Genomic DNA, 16174 nt, shown 5'->3' on the forward strand with positions numbered 1-16174 from the left:
CCTGTAAAATAGTTTGCAAATGTTCATATGCTACATTACATTGCCTGGAGTTGTTATTACAGATGCAATTTCCTACAACATTAAATCTGTAGTAAAATTTAATTAATCACACTTAAATTTGGGAATTTCATTTGCATTTTCACTGTGCCCCACATGACTGATGCGGGTGGAACTCAAAGAAGTAAATAGACCAGCTTATAGTGTCTGAAGCCCAACTTTGAATGTTACCCATCTCTGATTGCATTAAAGAATCTAGGATTGGTGGTTCCCTTAGCTATAATGCAGAAACAAAGTTAAACATCTTCCTGTACCTCAAAGATCTCTAAAATGCGTAATTTATAGTGTCAGCACTCAAAGAGTGGACGAAAAGAAAGCAGGGATATAAGCAGAAAATACAATGGAATCAAAATCCAAAAGAAACGGCAGACAATAGAAACAGACCCATAAGAAACCAAGGTAATTGAGTTATTAGATTTTAGAATACTGGGCTTATTATGCTCAAAAAAAAAAAAAAAGAGAAGTAGGGCGAAACTATTAAAGAAGAAGCAAATAGAATTCTAAAACTAATAATATGAAAATTTTGTGGATTTAATGTTTAGGAAAAAAATTATTAGACCAAACAGAACTGAAGAGAAAATTTGTAAACTAAATGATTTGTCAGTAGAAAATATAGAGTCTAAAGCTTAGAGAGACAAAAGAATAGAAAATACAGAAAAAAGCTAAGGCATAAATGGAATGCAGTAAATAAGTTTAACATGCATACATGTAGTTGGAATCTTGGAGAGGAAAGAAAGAATGAGTAGAACTAATACGGAGGTAATAGCTGAGAATTTTCCCAAGCTGAGAAAGGTGTCATGCTTTAGATTAAAGAAATGCTATGAATCTCAAACTGAAATAATACAAACAAAACAGTACCCAGTACAAATGTTCAAAGGCAAAGGCAAAAAGATATTTCTAATAATAGCCAGAGAAAAAGACATATTATCTTCAAAATAAGGATAAGACAAAGTAATGATTTCTCAAGAGAAACCATGGAAGCCAGAAAACAATAGACTTTAATATGTTAAAAGAAAATAACTGCCAATATAGAATTCTGTGACTAAGAAAATAATCCTTCAGGGATGACGGTGAAAAAAGCGATTTTCAAATAAAAACTAATATAATTTGTTACCTGCAGACTTGTACTAAAGGCACTACAAAATAATCTTAAGAAAGGAAGGAAAATTATTCCAGTTGTAAGCTTGGAGATGCAGGAAAACAGTGTAGACTGACAAAATGTAAATGTTGTGAATAAATCTTAAGATGGACTGTTGAAAACATTGATAATAATTTTTATGGAGTTGAAAATGCATGTAAAATTAAACTACGCAATAGTGTTAGCATGTAAGTTAAGATAATAATCTCCACTGTGTTCCCCAGTGATCCCCAACTCCTCATATCCATATTCTTGGGCACTCCTCTTCCATGTTGTACTGAGGGTGGTCTCTGTGGCCAATAGCATATAGCAGTACTCATGATACATCGCTTTCAAGATTAGGTTATAAAAAAACACCGCGGCTTACATCTTAGGTGCACACGCACTCTAGCTGTCTCTCTTTCTCATTTCTCACTCGGGGGAATTCAACTGCATATGGCGAGGACACTCAGGCAGCCTATGGAGAGGCCCACATGGTGAGGAACTGAGATCTCTGGCCAATAGAGAGGAACGGAGGCCTGCAACAACCATGTGAGTGACCTTGGAAGTGGATCCTTTAGTTCTAGTTCAGCTTTCAGATGATTGAAACACCAGCCATACCTTGAGAGCAACCTCATGAGAAACTCTACACCGAATCAACCTAGTTAAGCTGCTCCCAGATTCTTGACCCTCAGAAACATTGTGAGATAATGTTTGCTGTGTTAAGCTGGTAAATTTTGGGGTAATTTATTATGCAGCAATCGATAACTGATACTGATCTTGGTACCTGTAAATAGGTGCTGATACGAAAACTTGAAATGTGGTGTGGCTTTGGAGCTGACAGTGAATAGAAGTTGTCAGAACTTTAAGAGTATCAATGAAAGCTTAAAGGGCCTTAAACAAACTGTTAGTAGATTACTAGACTTTGAGATAGCTGCCAGTGAGACTTTAAAGTGAAGAAGGTCTTATTGGAAACGGATAGAAAGTGGTCTTTGTTACACAGTGGCAGAGTAAGTTTAGCAGCATGTTGCCTGCAGTAAACTGAAAGGTTAAAGGTAGTATTTAACGAAATTAGAGGTCTGCCAAAGTGTTAAAAATACTGCCTAGTTTCTTTTTGTGATGCTTATAGTCAGATGTGAGAGAAGAGAAATACACTAAAGAAAGGATTGTTCAATAAAACAGAGCCAATATTTACTAGTTTTCAAGATTCATAGCCCCTCCAGATGGCAAACGATGCTAATTCTAAGAAGTGTTTCTGAGACTCAGAGTTCTCGGAAAAAAAGTATGATCTAATCTTGCAGCCAAGGGTGTGACTGTAAGTTGCCTCAGAAAAATGAAAGGTCATGCCTCACAGTACTATTCAGACAAAAGGCCCTATAAAGCATTTAAGGGTTAACTTAGAGGTTGTCCTGTCATTAGTAATATTAATTAATAATATTAAGGATGTCTTCTCAATATGTGGCTTCTAAGAACAGGAGGGCTTCAAAAAGCTTATGGGCAACACCTTAGCTTTCTTAGCATAAAGCCAAAGTAGAGAGGACTTATCCTAGAGAATATTTGTGGATTTGGCTTTTGTCTAATGGAAGGAACTCCGGTAAGATCTGGTGGAGACCTACATTGTTTTTGAATTACCTCACAGAACCACTGCCATTTTGGACTGCAGAGACAGTATTAAATGAAAGAGGCCTTTGACCTCCCAGACCCAATAAGTGGGAATCAGGCTGAAAATTTACTTAACTTCAAGCATGTGCTAATGCATGAAAAAAGGATGACTCAGAGGACAGAACCAAATGTTAGAATAATTTTCAGGCAAGGGTAGAACTGAGTTCCAGTCAAGGAATTTCTAGTATTTGTCCAGGTAGATTTCATAATAGATATGGACCATTGATTCCTTTGTACCTCCTATTTCCCCTCTTATAAAATAGGAACATTTAAAAGGCTACGTTCTGTGTGCTTCATTGTTTTATTTTGGGTGTATGGGGGACAGAAAACTTGTCTCTTAGTTCACAGGCCTATAGATCAAGAGACATTGCAGTAGTCCCCCCTTATCTATGGTTTTGCTTTCCGTGATTTCAGTTACCTGCAGGCAACCATGGTCCAAAAATATTAAGTGGGAAATTCTGGAAATAAACAATTTGTGAGTTTTAAATTGTGCACTATTCCAAGTAACATGATGCTGCCCCATTCCATGTCCTCCACATGGACACTATACACTACCTTCCCATTTGTCACTTAGTAGCCATCTTGGCTATCAATTTACTGTCACAGTAGTTTGTTGAAGGGCATTAGTAGCATAATGCAACGTTACAATGTACGTCATTCACTTCACCGCTTCTCATCACGTAGACATTTTATTATCTCATATCATTATAAGAAAAAGGATGAATACAGTATGATAAGCTACTTTGAGAGACCACATACACATCACCTTTGTTATAGTATATTGTTCTAATTGTTCTATTTTATTATTAGCTATTGTTAGTCTCTTACTGTGCATAATTAATAAATTAAACTTTGTCATAGGTATGTATGTTTGTAAAGGAAGAAACATAGTGAATATAGGGATTAGTGTGCTATTTGTGGTTTCAGGCATCCACTAGGGGTCTCAAAATACATGTCTTCAAAGGCTTATAGAAAATTATAATTTGTCAATTATAGATGACAAATTTCTGAACTCCAAGTTGCTAAAATGAATTGAGACTAGTTGGGGCCTTTGGAAGAGGTAAGTGTATTTTGTGTTTTGGGGGAAGGAACTGTGTGAATCATTAGGGGCCAGGGCGTAGACTGTGGTACCCAGCCTCAAAGATGCTCCCCAGTGATTGTGACCTCCAGAATCCATACTCTTATGTAATTCTTTCCCACATTGTACTACAATTGGTCTGTGCAGTCAGTAGCATATGGCAGAAGTGGTGGTATGTCACTTTTGAGATTAGTCCTTAATGGATACCGATACTTCTATTGGGAGTGCACATACGTGTGCTATACCCCTCATCCCCTCCCCTTGGATCACTCACTCTGGGCAAAGCCATAACTTTACCCTTAACTTACCGTATAGAGAGACTCACATAATGAGGAACAGAGGCTGCCAACAGCTACATGTGTAAGCTTGTAATTAAGATTTGAACAACATGATTAACCACCATAACCTAATTGACATATTCATTGTACTTAGTCGTTGCAGAATACACATTACTATTAAGTGGAAATTTTAAGCAAAGTTGACCATATTCTGGGTTATCAAAATTCCAGTAAACTTCAAATGATAGAAATTGTTCACTGTATTTTCTGGCATTAGTGGGATTAAGCTAGAATCAGTAACAAAGAGATAACGTGATTATCCCCCAACTACCTAGCAATGGAAAAATATACCTTTAAGTAATCCTTGAGACAAAGAGAAGAATGAAAATTAGACATACTGTAAACTGAATGATAATGAAAATACAACTTGAAAGAACGGCTGAAGTCATTCTCAGAAGGAATTTGATAACTTCAGTGCAAATATTGGAAAAGAAAATGAAAATCTATTGTCTCAACAAGTTAAGGAAATTGAAGTTAAGAAGAAACATTATAAAGCAGACATTAACAAAATAGAAACAAACCCACACTAAATGAGCAAAATTCAGTCATTGCAGAGAACAGTGAAATTAGACCAGTAAAATAAAGATGAGTCCTGGCAAGACTGTTTAAGAATAAAAAGAGGGTAGGCACAGATAACCTATATTATGAATGAAAAAGGAAACATCATGCCAGAGTCTAAAGACTTTTTAAAAAAATACTATGTTTTGAACAGTTTTATGTAATTTGAAAATTTAGATGAAGTAATTTCTAGACAAACAAAACTTTAATACAGTAATAAATAGGAAACTCGAATTCACCTATTTGATTAAAGAAATTGAGTCATTGAAAACCTTCCCACAAAGAAAGCTTCAGGCCAAGAAAGCTTTACCAGTGTATTCTACCAAATATTTAGGGAAACCATAAACCAGTACCATACAGATTCTTTCTGAGAATAGAAGCAGTACTCCCCAACTTATTTTATAAGGCTAGCATAAACATGACATAAAACCTGAAGGACGAGAAAGAAAAATTACAGGCTGGTCTCACTCATGAACATAGATGCTTAAGTCCTAACAAGTGTTAGCAAGACAAATCCAGCATTATGTAAAAAGGACAAAAATGACCAAGGTAGATATTTTTCGAAGAATACAATTTTAACTTTGAAAAGCACTCATAATTTTAGCAGAATAAAGAAGAAAAATAATACATGTAGAAAGAACGTTTGATGCTCAACATCCGTGTATGATCTTTTAAAAAACTCTCAGAAAACTAGGAATAGGAACCACCGGTAAATATTATACTTATTGGTAAAATATTAAAAGTTCTTCCCAAATCAAGAATAACTGTGTTAGAAATCTTAGCCAGTATGGTAATACAGTAAAAAGAACTAAAAGAGTGAACCTTGAAAAAGAAAACATAAGACTGTCAGTGTTTTTAGAAGGCATGATTCTATAGGTTTAAAATTCCAAAAATATGTACTGGTAAACAATTAGAATTAATAGGTAAATTTAACAGGTTGCCTGATATGAGGGCAGTATAGGGAAACCAATTTTTTATTGGCAACAAATAAAGTTTAGTTTTATTTGTACAAATTTATGGTGTACATGAGAAAATTTGTTACATATATATAGTAAGTAGTGATCAAGTCAGGGTATTTAGGATATCCTTCACCCGAGTTCAATACATTTTTGTTAAGTATAGTCAGCCTGCTCTGCTTTCGAACATTGAATTTATTCCATCTTACTGTATGTTTGTACTTTTAACCCAGTTCCCTTCATCCTTCCCTGCTCCCTTCCTTATCCTTCCCAGTGTCTGTTACCTATCTTTCCACTCTTTACTTCATGTGGTCAAATTTTTTAGCTTCCACATACAAATAAGAGCATATAATATTTATCATTTTGTCCCTGGCTTATTTCATTTAATATAATGGCCTCCAGCTTCATCCATGTTGCTGCAAAAGACATGATTTCATTCTTTGTAATGGCTGAATAGTACTCCATTGTTTATATATATGTATATATATGTGTACACACACACACACACCCCCCGTATTTATCTGTTCATTCATTGATGAGCACCTAGGTTGGTTCCATATCTTGCTATTGTAGATAGTGCTGCAATAAACATGTGAGTGCAGGTATCCCTTTAATATATTAACTTCTTTTCCTTTGGTTAGATATGCAGTGCTAGGATTGCTGGATTGAATGGTAATTCAATTTTTAGATTTTTGAGAAATCTCCACGCTGTTTTCTGTAGTGGCTGTACTAGTTTACATTCCCATTAACAGTGTATAAGTGTTCCCTTTTCTCCACATCTTCACCAGCATCTGTTGTCTTTTGTCTTTTTAATAATAGCCATTATGGCTTGGGTAAGGTGATACCTCATTGTGGTTTTGATTTGCATTTCTCTGATGATTAGTGATGTTGAACCTGTTTTTATACACCGTTGGCCATTTGTTTGTCTTTTGAGAAATGTCTGTTCATGTCGTTTGCCCACTTTTAAATGGGATTGGTTTTTACCTGTTGAGTTGTTGAGTCCTTGTGTATTCTGGATATTAGTCCTCTGTTGGATGAATAGCTTATAAATATTTTCTCCCCTTCAACAGGTTGTCTCTCAATAAAGTTGAATTTTAAAATAACATTTACAGGTCAGAATACTTAGGAATAAACCTAGTAAGAACTGTGTTTTTCTATATTGAAAATTGTGAAACATTACTGGGTAAAATTAAAGAAGACTTAATGAGTTAATGGATCTAGGCTGAAGGTCTAGAGACTGAAGATGTAGGAGGAATAGGTCACTAACGTTTTTCTGTAAAGGGCCAGATAGTAAATATTTTTAGCTTTATGCACCCTTTAGTCTCTTTTGAAATGACTAAACTTTGCTAATTGAGACATAAAAGCAGCCCTAGATAATTAATAATTGAGTATGAAAGTAGCCGTAGACATGAATGAATGGGTGTGGCTGTGTTCCAGTAAAGCAATATTTACAAAAATAGGTGATGGGTACATTTAGCCATCTAAACCTAAGTTTAGCCAAACTTAGTTCATAAGTCTGCCCATCACTGGATCTAGGCATTGGCTTTAATGTCCACCAGCATCACAAAAAAAGGAGCAACTAGATATTTGCATCCTGTTTAGAGTGAGTATATGTCACTATCTATGAAGTGATCTAAACTAAAAATTACAAGAGTAGGAAAGATGGAGAACTTCTAGGTTAAAAGACACTTAAGAAACAAATTAGTCTATTGCAGTATATGGACTGTATTTGGATCCTGATTCAAACAATATATTAAAAATGAGATAGAAGGAAAAATTTGACTTTTGACTGGATATTTGATATTAATTGATGAGTTTTAATTTTTTAGGTGTGATGATGGTATTGTGGTTATGTTTGAGTCTTTGTTTCTGAAGAAAGTATTCTGAAATATTTGTGGATGGAATATCACATATATAGGATTTGTTTCTTATACATTAAAAACTATGATTTCATAGTTTTGTTGTGTTTATCTACTTCTCTGTCTTCACTGTTATCTGTTCTCACTCAGACTCCAGGATCTAGGTCTAGTTTATCTGCACCGAATGTAGGTACTCAGCAAATACTTTTAAAATGAATGAAGCTAGCTCCTACAAAAGAGTAAGTCAGTCTGTTAGAGGCCTGGTGTTATGAAATTGTTTATATAGTACTAGATTTTTTTAGAAATTACTTTTATTTCTCTTCCCATTTCAGGGAGGAAGGCACTTGGAATGAAAGTAAAGTTTCTATGAAACTTTTCATACACAGACAGATACAAAGAGTAGACTATATTGGGTTTATTTAGTATGTTTAATGGCCTTGTAAAAAATGCCCTCAATATTCATAGCAAAAAAATGAACAAATAGAAATTATTTATTTTAATCCTCTATAAACTTATATTTAGCTCAAATACTTAGTGAAGAGACTTTGCCTTCATTATGGTTATAAATTAATGAAAATATGTTTGCCTGTCCATAAGTCTTAAATTTTGGACAAGGAGCCAGATTTCATCATGTACTCACTTTTTATTTATGGTAATATAACAGTGTTATAATTCATTGAGAGTAAACATTATAACTATCATCTATAATATTGAAACATAACTATCATTTCTGAATATCCCCCTTCCAATATTATTTCAAATATATTTTTTAATAGTTATAATAATTAGGTAAATAAAACTTTACTTTTTTTATAAGCTTGTTTCTTCCTATTAGTCTTCATGACCATCATTTTCAATGCATACATTTTTAATTAAGGTAGGAAGGAGATTTTATGTAAACAAACATGAAGGACTTTATAAAAGCAAATAATCTACATGTGACAATTATAACATTGTCGTAAATGTGCTTATTATTTTTCTTTTTATGGTGCTGTTATTTTCAGGCTTTAATAGTACATATACTTTTCAAATAGTTTAACAACAAACTCATATTTTTAAAAATGACACCTTGTTAATACACTACTTTTGGAATTAGTAAAATAAATATCTTATAAATATAGTAGCAATATTCTGAGTAGTGATGATGAAGGTTTTAGCAATGTAAAACGTAGGAGAGAAGAAAAAAATGGTAAGAAAAATTGTGAATCCCGGTAGTGTGGATTTTGAAATATTCTTGATATTTTGTTTTCACAATGACTCTTACAGTTAAGTCACCAGGTTCTTTCCAGGAAAATATCTATAGTATTATGGAAATCTATTTTCATTTTTAGAAAACTATGCCTATTTAGAAAGTATATACGTCAATATAAATCATAATGGGGATTTATTTTATGGTTGTTATTTAACCGTACTTATCTCTAATCCTGCTTTGTGTTGGTCATTCCATTTTTCTTTTTCTTCCATAAAAATGAGGCCTGCAGTTTACCTTAGTTTTAGTAACTACCAGTGATTAGTAGCTACTTTAATGTAGTTTATTTTAGGATTTTACTCAGATATTGAGCCTCAGTACAGAAATTACTGACTGATAAGAATATTTGATTCCTTGTTTCTCTACTTAAATATAACTACAAGTAATCTTTTTTTTTTTTTTTTTTAATACTTTAAGTTCTAGGGTACATAATCTTATACGATTAAATGTTACTACATTTGTAACCATGAAGTGAATCAGCTTGAGAGGTTTAAAACAAATCTCAGTAGTTTAACATATTGGTTTTACAAAACAAGTTACATTTATTAGCAGAAGGAGAGGTGCAGACTGCTGCCTATTTAAAAAAATTGTAACAAGCATGATTAAAAAAATATGTACGGCAGAGTATCATAAAAATGTGTGTTGGATTAGATAGTAAATACTAGATGAACTGCATTTGAATTTTTTCCATGCAGTGAAAGACAAGTTTGTAAACTCCTTTTCTGAATTGATGTAAGCTTGTGAGTATATCCAACAGTCATTTGGAGCCTCCCTTTTGCCATATTTGTCTAATGGATCACATATCAGGCCTATTACTATTTTCAGAAACAGTATTCATGACTGAAATCCTACAGTTAACCTTTAGAAGATCAAAAGGAATTATACTTATTTAAAAGGTGACCTTAATATATACATATTTCCTTTTTATGCTTTATGGCTTGCATGCTTAACAGCTTTCTTTTAATTGTTACATAGAATTACTAAGTGTGTAGTTAAAGGTCAAATAAAGTCATTGTAGGGTGAAACTAACATATAAGTTACCTAGCCATAGCTGAATATTTTAGCAACAGTAATTTGGAGTTATCATTTTAATAGATATATTTTAACATAACAGTGATAGTATAGCCATTGAGTTGAAATTGTATAAACAACTTTTTAAAGGTTTTCTGCTTGGGATCACTACTAGAAGCTCTGAGAAGTATGTTTGTATCTTCACTCAGAACTGTATTTATTTGAATGTTTAAACAACATATGTATATATTTGCACATAGTCATTTTGGGTAAGCTTTCTCATTATAAATGCTGAATATTAATTATTTATGGTGTACCAGTGTATCTTCATAGGTCAGTAGAATGCCTTTCCAAACTGACACTTAATATTTTAAAATCATGATTCTTTCTTTCTTTTAAATATCAAAATTTCCAAAAAGCTTTCTTGCTTTTGAAATTTCAACTATCCAATATCTTTTTTTATATATATTGACAGGCTTTGATAGTGACTGGTTTTTCACTGGAGATCTGCAGTTTTCTAAAGTCTCTTTAAATATATTGTTATTAGAGTGAGATATATTGATATAGGTGACACTGATTTGTTTTGTTTCATTATTTTAGGTGGTTGAACAGGGTATGTTTGTAAAGCACTGCAAAGTAGAAGTATATCTCACAGAATTGAAGCTATGTGAAAATGGAAACATGAACAATGTTGTAACTCGAAGATTTAGCAAAGCTGACACAATAGGTAATGCAAGATCCTGTCTCGTTTTTAAATCATTGCTATTAGATATTTAGTTAGAATTATCTTTGTTATATGCTGCTTGCATGATAACCATTTTAAGGATTTAAATATAGACATTCAATTTCCAGCTTTGATACAGTGTCTTAGAGTTAAATTATTTATTGTTTCTTGTATGCTTTTGCATTTATTAAATGAATTTTAACATTTGTGCCATTTTGCTTTTTTAAAAAACATCAAATAATTGTTGTTTTTATTTAGCAACTGGTGTGTCATTTGTAACATAGACCTTTAAATAAAAACTTAATTAAATCTTGGTAAGGTAGCATGGAAAATTAAAATGGGTTATTTCCTTTTTTCTCCTAGTTTATTATTTTATTCTGTAAATACAGGTAAGTAGCTGAGGCAGCGGGCTTAGCATTATTTTGACACATTGATTTTTCAAATTAATGAGTGGCATAAGCAGTTGTAAGTCTCAAATATAAGTGGACTTAATTCTCTCTGTATATTAAAATTTATATAAATTGTTTTCTTTCTATTTAAAAGACAGTTTTAATTTTAGGTAAAGAATATACAGAATAAAATATTTTTTAAATAAATGATTATGAATTTAATAAAAATTACATACTTTTTGTTTCATAAAACCACTCAAAAAATTTTACAGTATTTAATTTCAAATGAAGTTGTAAAACAAGATTAATGGTGATAACATTGATCTTAGAAAATACAAATGAACAGTGAAGAAGGACACATAACTTTTAGAACCCAGCATGGAAGAGGATTAGCAAATTTCTGAATTATAGCACGGCATAAGATTTCTTTGTTGGAACCAGTCATTAAAGTAAATGAAAGTATTTCTGAATTTCATTAAGTGCATTTGGCTTTCTTTCACCTCTTATCCACCTCACAGCAGGAAAATCCTTTTAACCCATATTTTTTATGAAATAGTAGCATTATTCAAGTACTCAGTGCTTGGTTAATCCTAATGTTTGCATCAAATAAAATACAGCATTATGTTATGAGTCTTTATTCTCCCCTCTTCATTTAGCTAGAACATTTATAAATCTGAGAGTAAGTTTCAATAAGCTCATAGTTGGCCGGACGCGGTGGCTCACACCTGTAATCCCAGCACTTTGGGAGGCTTAGGCGGGTGGATCACCTGAAGTAAGGAGTTCGAGACCAGCCTGGCCAACATGGTAAAACCCCATCTCTACTAAAAGTACAAAAATTAGCCAGGTGTAGTGGGCGTGTGCCTGTAATCCCAGCTGCTTGGGAGGCTGAGGCAAAAAAATTGCTTGAACCCGGGAGGTGGAGACTGCAGTAGACCGAGACCATGCCACTGTACTCTAGCCTGGTGACAGTGTGAGACCTCATCTCAAAAAAAAAAAAAAGCTCATAGACTCATCTTTCTAAAATGAATGCTTAAAAGATAAGGAATTTCATATATAATGTTATTATAATTATTATTACAGATAAATTGCTTGACTTTTGAATTTCCAGATTTATGGAATATATTTAGGAAAATAAGATATTTCTACATATTAAAAGCAAAGTTTTCAACATATGAAAATTATTTTAATCATATGGGTATGTACATGAGAAGAGTCTATAAATTTAACAAGGGTAATCTTAAAATTAATTCAGAGTCGTCTCTGAAATTTGTAGCCAATTGGAATATAAATGAGAGGCTACCTCTTAAAATAATGTTTTGTAGTTATTTTTAAAGTTTGGTATTTACTTCTCTCCCTACCTCATTTTGATAGGAAAATTATGTATAAATATGAGACCATCAGAAATCTTATTTTAGAACGTTATTATACTAAGTATTTTGAAATTCAGGAAAATCAGCAACTGATTTAATTTCTGAATTCAAAACAAGCATTATGGGTTCTCATGATAAGAACTGTGTAAGAATTTGTCACAAAGATGTATACTTTATAAAGGTTCACTGCTTCAAAAAGTTTACAATCTAGCATAGATTTTAGTCAACATAGATTAATATACTAATACGTTAAAATGCTAGATAAATTGGATATATACTTTAACATTCTGTATGAACCCAATTTTTGCATAGCTATAATTTCTTACTGTATTAAATCATTGTTTTTCCAACTGGATTGTTGATATTTTGGTGGTTCATTAAACAGTTTTGGGAGTAAAGAAAATTGAATGGGAGATATTAAAATACAAAATATCAACATACATGTGTATGTCCTGGGTCACAGTTTCTTACTATAGCTCTTAGTTTAAACAGTTTGAAAGTCTGTATTAGAATGAGTCTTCTTTTTAAGCAAAAAGGTTTGCAAAAATTGTAATTTGTCAAGTCAGGAATTGTAGACACTTCATAATTATGGTTATCATACAGGTTAACAGTTATTGAATATTTACTATGTTTTAAGCACTTTACAGGAATTTTCTTGTTTAAAGTTAAGCAAGCAAGTATCTTCCTCTTATAGATAATGAAACTGAGATTTAGAATCTACCTCAATTCACCCTGGTACCAAGTGGCAGAGCTAGTACTTTAACTTCATAAGCAGAGCTCTTAAACTCTCATCTCTCAATTGCTGCCTTACACAATCTGTGTATGCTAAAGGAATATTCGTTTTGGAGATATTAATTGGGCTGATTTTGTTTTTCTAAAGGAAATGGGTTTTGAAACACAGAATTTACTTAAGAAACTTAAGATGCATATATATTTTTCCCCTATGGTCTTTTAAGAAATCTTGATTGAAAGTGATTAAAATAGCTATGTATGTGAAATACAGCTATATAAATTTTATAAACAGAATTAGGAAGTATAAGTGTCTGTTTTCTCTTGTTACCAAATTAATAAAATATTTTGTTTTCAGCTAGTACTACTTACATTGATATATAGTAAAAATGATAGCAGGCCATAGGCCATATCTAAATGATTTACCTATCAGGGCCAAAATCTTCTGCCCTCAAATATTTTCTGCCAAAATTGATATATATGAACACTGAGCATGTTCAAGTAAGAGAGATAAAATAATAGTTTTATTTTCCTTTAAGATTAACTACTAAAAACATAAAACTTCTTGAAAAATATTTAATTTCTATGACCTATATTAATATTTTTTTAATTTCTAATTTTTGTGAGTAACCTGTATTATTTTTCTACCTCTGTTTACTTTTCATTAACTGGCTAGTATAATTGAATTAATACGTGGAAAAATAAGCACACACTGTCAGTCCTTTGACCATTCTCAACTTCAGTGATCTTAACCTGTACCCAAGTTCAGCCACCAATTATTATAGTTAAACCCTAGACTGTTGTTATCTGTAACTGCACTTGCCAAATCTCAATTTTAGCATCCTGTGTTCTGGTCACCACTTTCCTGCTCCCATTTTCTCTTCAGCCCACTACATTAGACATCGAAACCTGCCACTCCATTGGTACTACTTCTGTCATAGTCTCTCATGATCTTGCCATTGACAAATCCAGTGGTAATATATAGAAATCTTCCATTTTCCTGACCTGTCAGCAAAGTACAACACAGATAAACTACTTTTCCATCTAGAAGCACTTTCTCTTCACATGGCTTCCTGAGTACAGTTTCTCACTGGCTGCATCTTGTTGGAGTCCTTTGCAAAACCCTCTTCATATTCTTTATCTCAAAATATCAGTGTCTCCATATTCTCCCAGCCCTCCTTTCCTTGGTGATTTCTTTTGTTCTCCTGGCTTTAAATATTTTCCACTTGTTGATATCTTTTAAGTTGATAGGTCCTGCCCTAAAGTCTCCCACAATTCCAGTTTGAACTATCCCATATCTTCATTTGTATATCTGACAGGCTTCTCAAGAAGACTATCAGGTATAAAACTAAGCTCCCTTTCCCAAAAAACCTGAGGCTCTGTCATTCTTCCTTATCTCCATAATTCCCACTTTTGCTCTTCCAATTGCTTAGGCCAAAAATCATTTCTGATTCCTTTATTTCTCACCCTTCATGTAATGTAGCAGCATTATCTTCTTAGCAATTCCTTCAGAATTTATTCTCAATTGGACCACTTAACACTGCTTCCATTGCTACCACTTTGGTTAGGATTGCTGCAGTAGCCTAGTTACACACCTCTGACCTTGAGTTAGTCCATTCTCGCACTGCTATGAAGAACTACTGGAGGCTGGGTAATTTATGAAGAAAAGAGGTTTAATTGACTTACAGTTCCATAGGCTGTACAGGAAGCGTGGCTAGGAGGCCTCAGGAAACTTAACACTCATGGTAGAAGGCAAATGGGGAAGCAACCACATCTTACTATGGCAGAGCAAAAGAGAGAGCAAAGGGGGAAGTGCTACACACTTTCAAACCACCAGATCATGTGAGAACTCACTGTCACGGGAACAACAAGGGGGAAATCTGACCCCATGATCCAGTCATCTCCCACCAGGTGCCTCGTCAAACACTGGGGATTACAATTCGGCATGAGATTTGGGTGGGGACACAGAGCCAAACCTTATCAGACCTTCTGCATTGTTCTTCACTAGCAGCAAAAGTGAACACTTAAAATGTCAGTCATATGCCACTTCTCTTCCCAACTCCTCAATAGCTTCCTTTTTTGCTCAGATTAAAATATAAATACTTTGTTAGCTCACAGAAGTGTATATAATCCTGCAGAAGTACCTTTATAGTCTTATTTCTACATCACATATTCTACTTCAGCCACATTGATGTACCAGGCTATTCTAAAACATGCCAAGCACATTTGCACCTCAAGGCTTTTGCGTTACTACTCCTACGCCTGTAATGTTCCCCCATATGTAAATTAGATCGCAAAACTCGAGGAAATTTCCACATTTGTTTATAATATATTATGTACACAGATGCCTGTATTAATAGAAAAAACATCCAGAAGAAATATCAGAATGTCAACAGTGGTTATATCTAGGTAGACATTTTATTTATATTTGTCAGTATTTTTAGTATTTTTGCCAAGAGCAAAAATTATTTCTGCCCTCAGGAAAAATTTATTCATTTTTATAGAAAGATTAAAACAGCTCTCTTCCTTGGCTTCTTCTTTTATCCTCCTTCCTAGGTAGTGTTTTGTTTCTTGATCTTGGTGCAGTTTACATGGGTATGTCCACTTTGGAAATTTATCACAAGATACTGATGATTAGTGCATGTTTCTGTATATACGTTCACTTTAATAAAAAGAGCAAAAAGAAAAAAAGACAACCCTGCCAAAATAGAAAGCAGTACTGATAAGGCTTGGCTATGTGTTCCCACCCAAATCTCATGTCAAATTGTAATCCCCCATATGTTGGAGGAGGTGCTTCCTGGGAGGTGTTTAAATCATAGAGGCAGATTTCCCCCTTGCTGTTCTTGTGATAGTGAATGAGTTATCATGAGATAGGGTTGTTTAAAAGTGTGTAGCGCTTCCCCCTTCGCACTCTCTCCTGCTCTGCCATGATAAGATGTGCTTGCTTTCCCTTCGTCTTCCAACATGATTTTAAGTTTCCTGAGGCCTCCTAGCCATGCTTCCTGTACAACCCATGGAATTGTAAGTCAATTAAACTTCTTTTCTTCATAAATTACCCAGTCTTAGGTAGTTCTTTA

The 16174-nt window shown here is 33.5% G+C and overlaps 1 protein-coding gene across 3 annotated transcripts in view; it reads left to right on the forward strand.

The window, feature by feature from the left end:
* USP15 (ubiquitin specific peptidase 15) overlaps nt 1-16174 on the forward strand; it is a 152517-nt gene that overhangs the window by 49719 nt on the left and 86624 nt on the right. For all 3 annotated transcript variants that reach the window (XM_025402256.1, XM_025402257.1, XM_025402258.1), the window contains exon 4: nt 10486-10612. In XM_025402256.1, the coding sequence (XP_025258041.1) occupies nt 10486-10612 (127 nt within the window). The remainder of the gene's footprint in view (nt 1-10485; nt 10613-16174) is intronic.

This window comes from Theropithecus gelada, chromosome 11, assembly GCF_003255815.1.
Source record: "Theropithecus gelada isolate Dixy chromosome 11, Tgel_1.0, whole genome shotgun sequence".
NCBI classification, from domain to species: domain Eukaryota; kingdom Metazoa; phylum Chordata; class Mammalia; order Primates; family Cercopithecidae; genus Theropithecus; species Theropithecus gelada.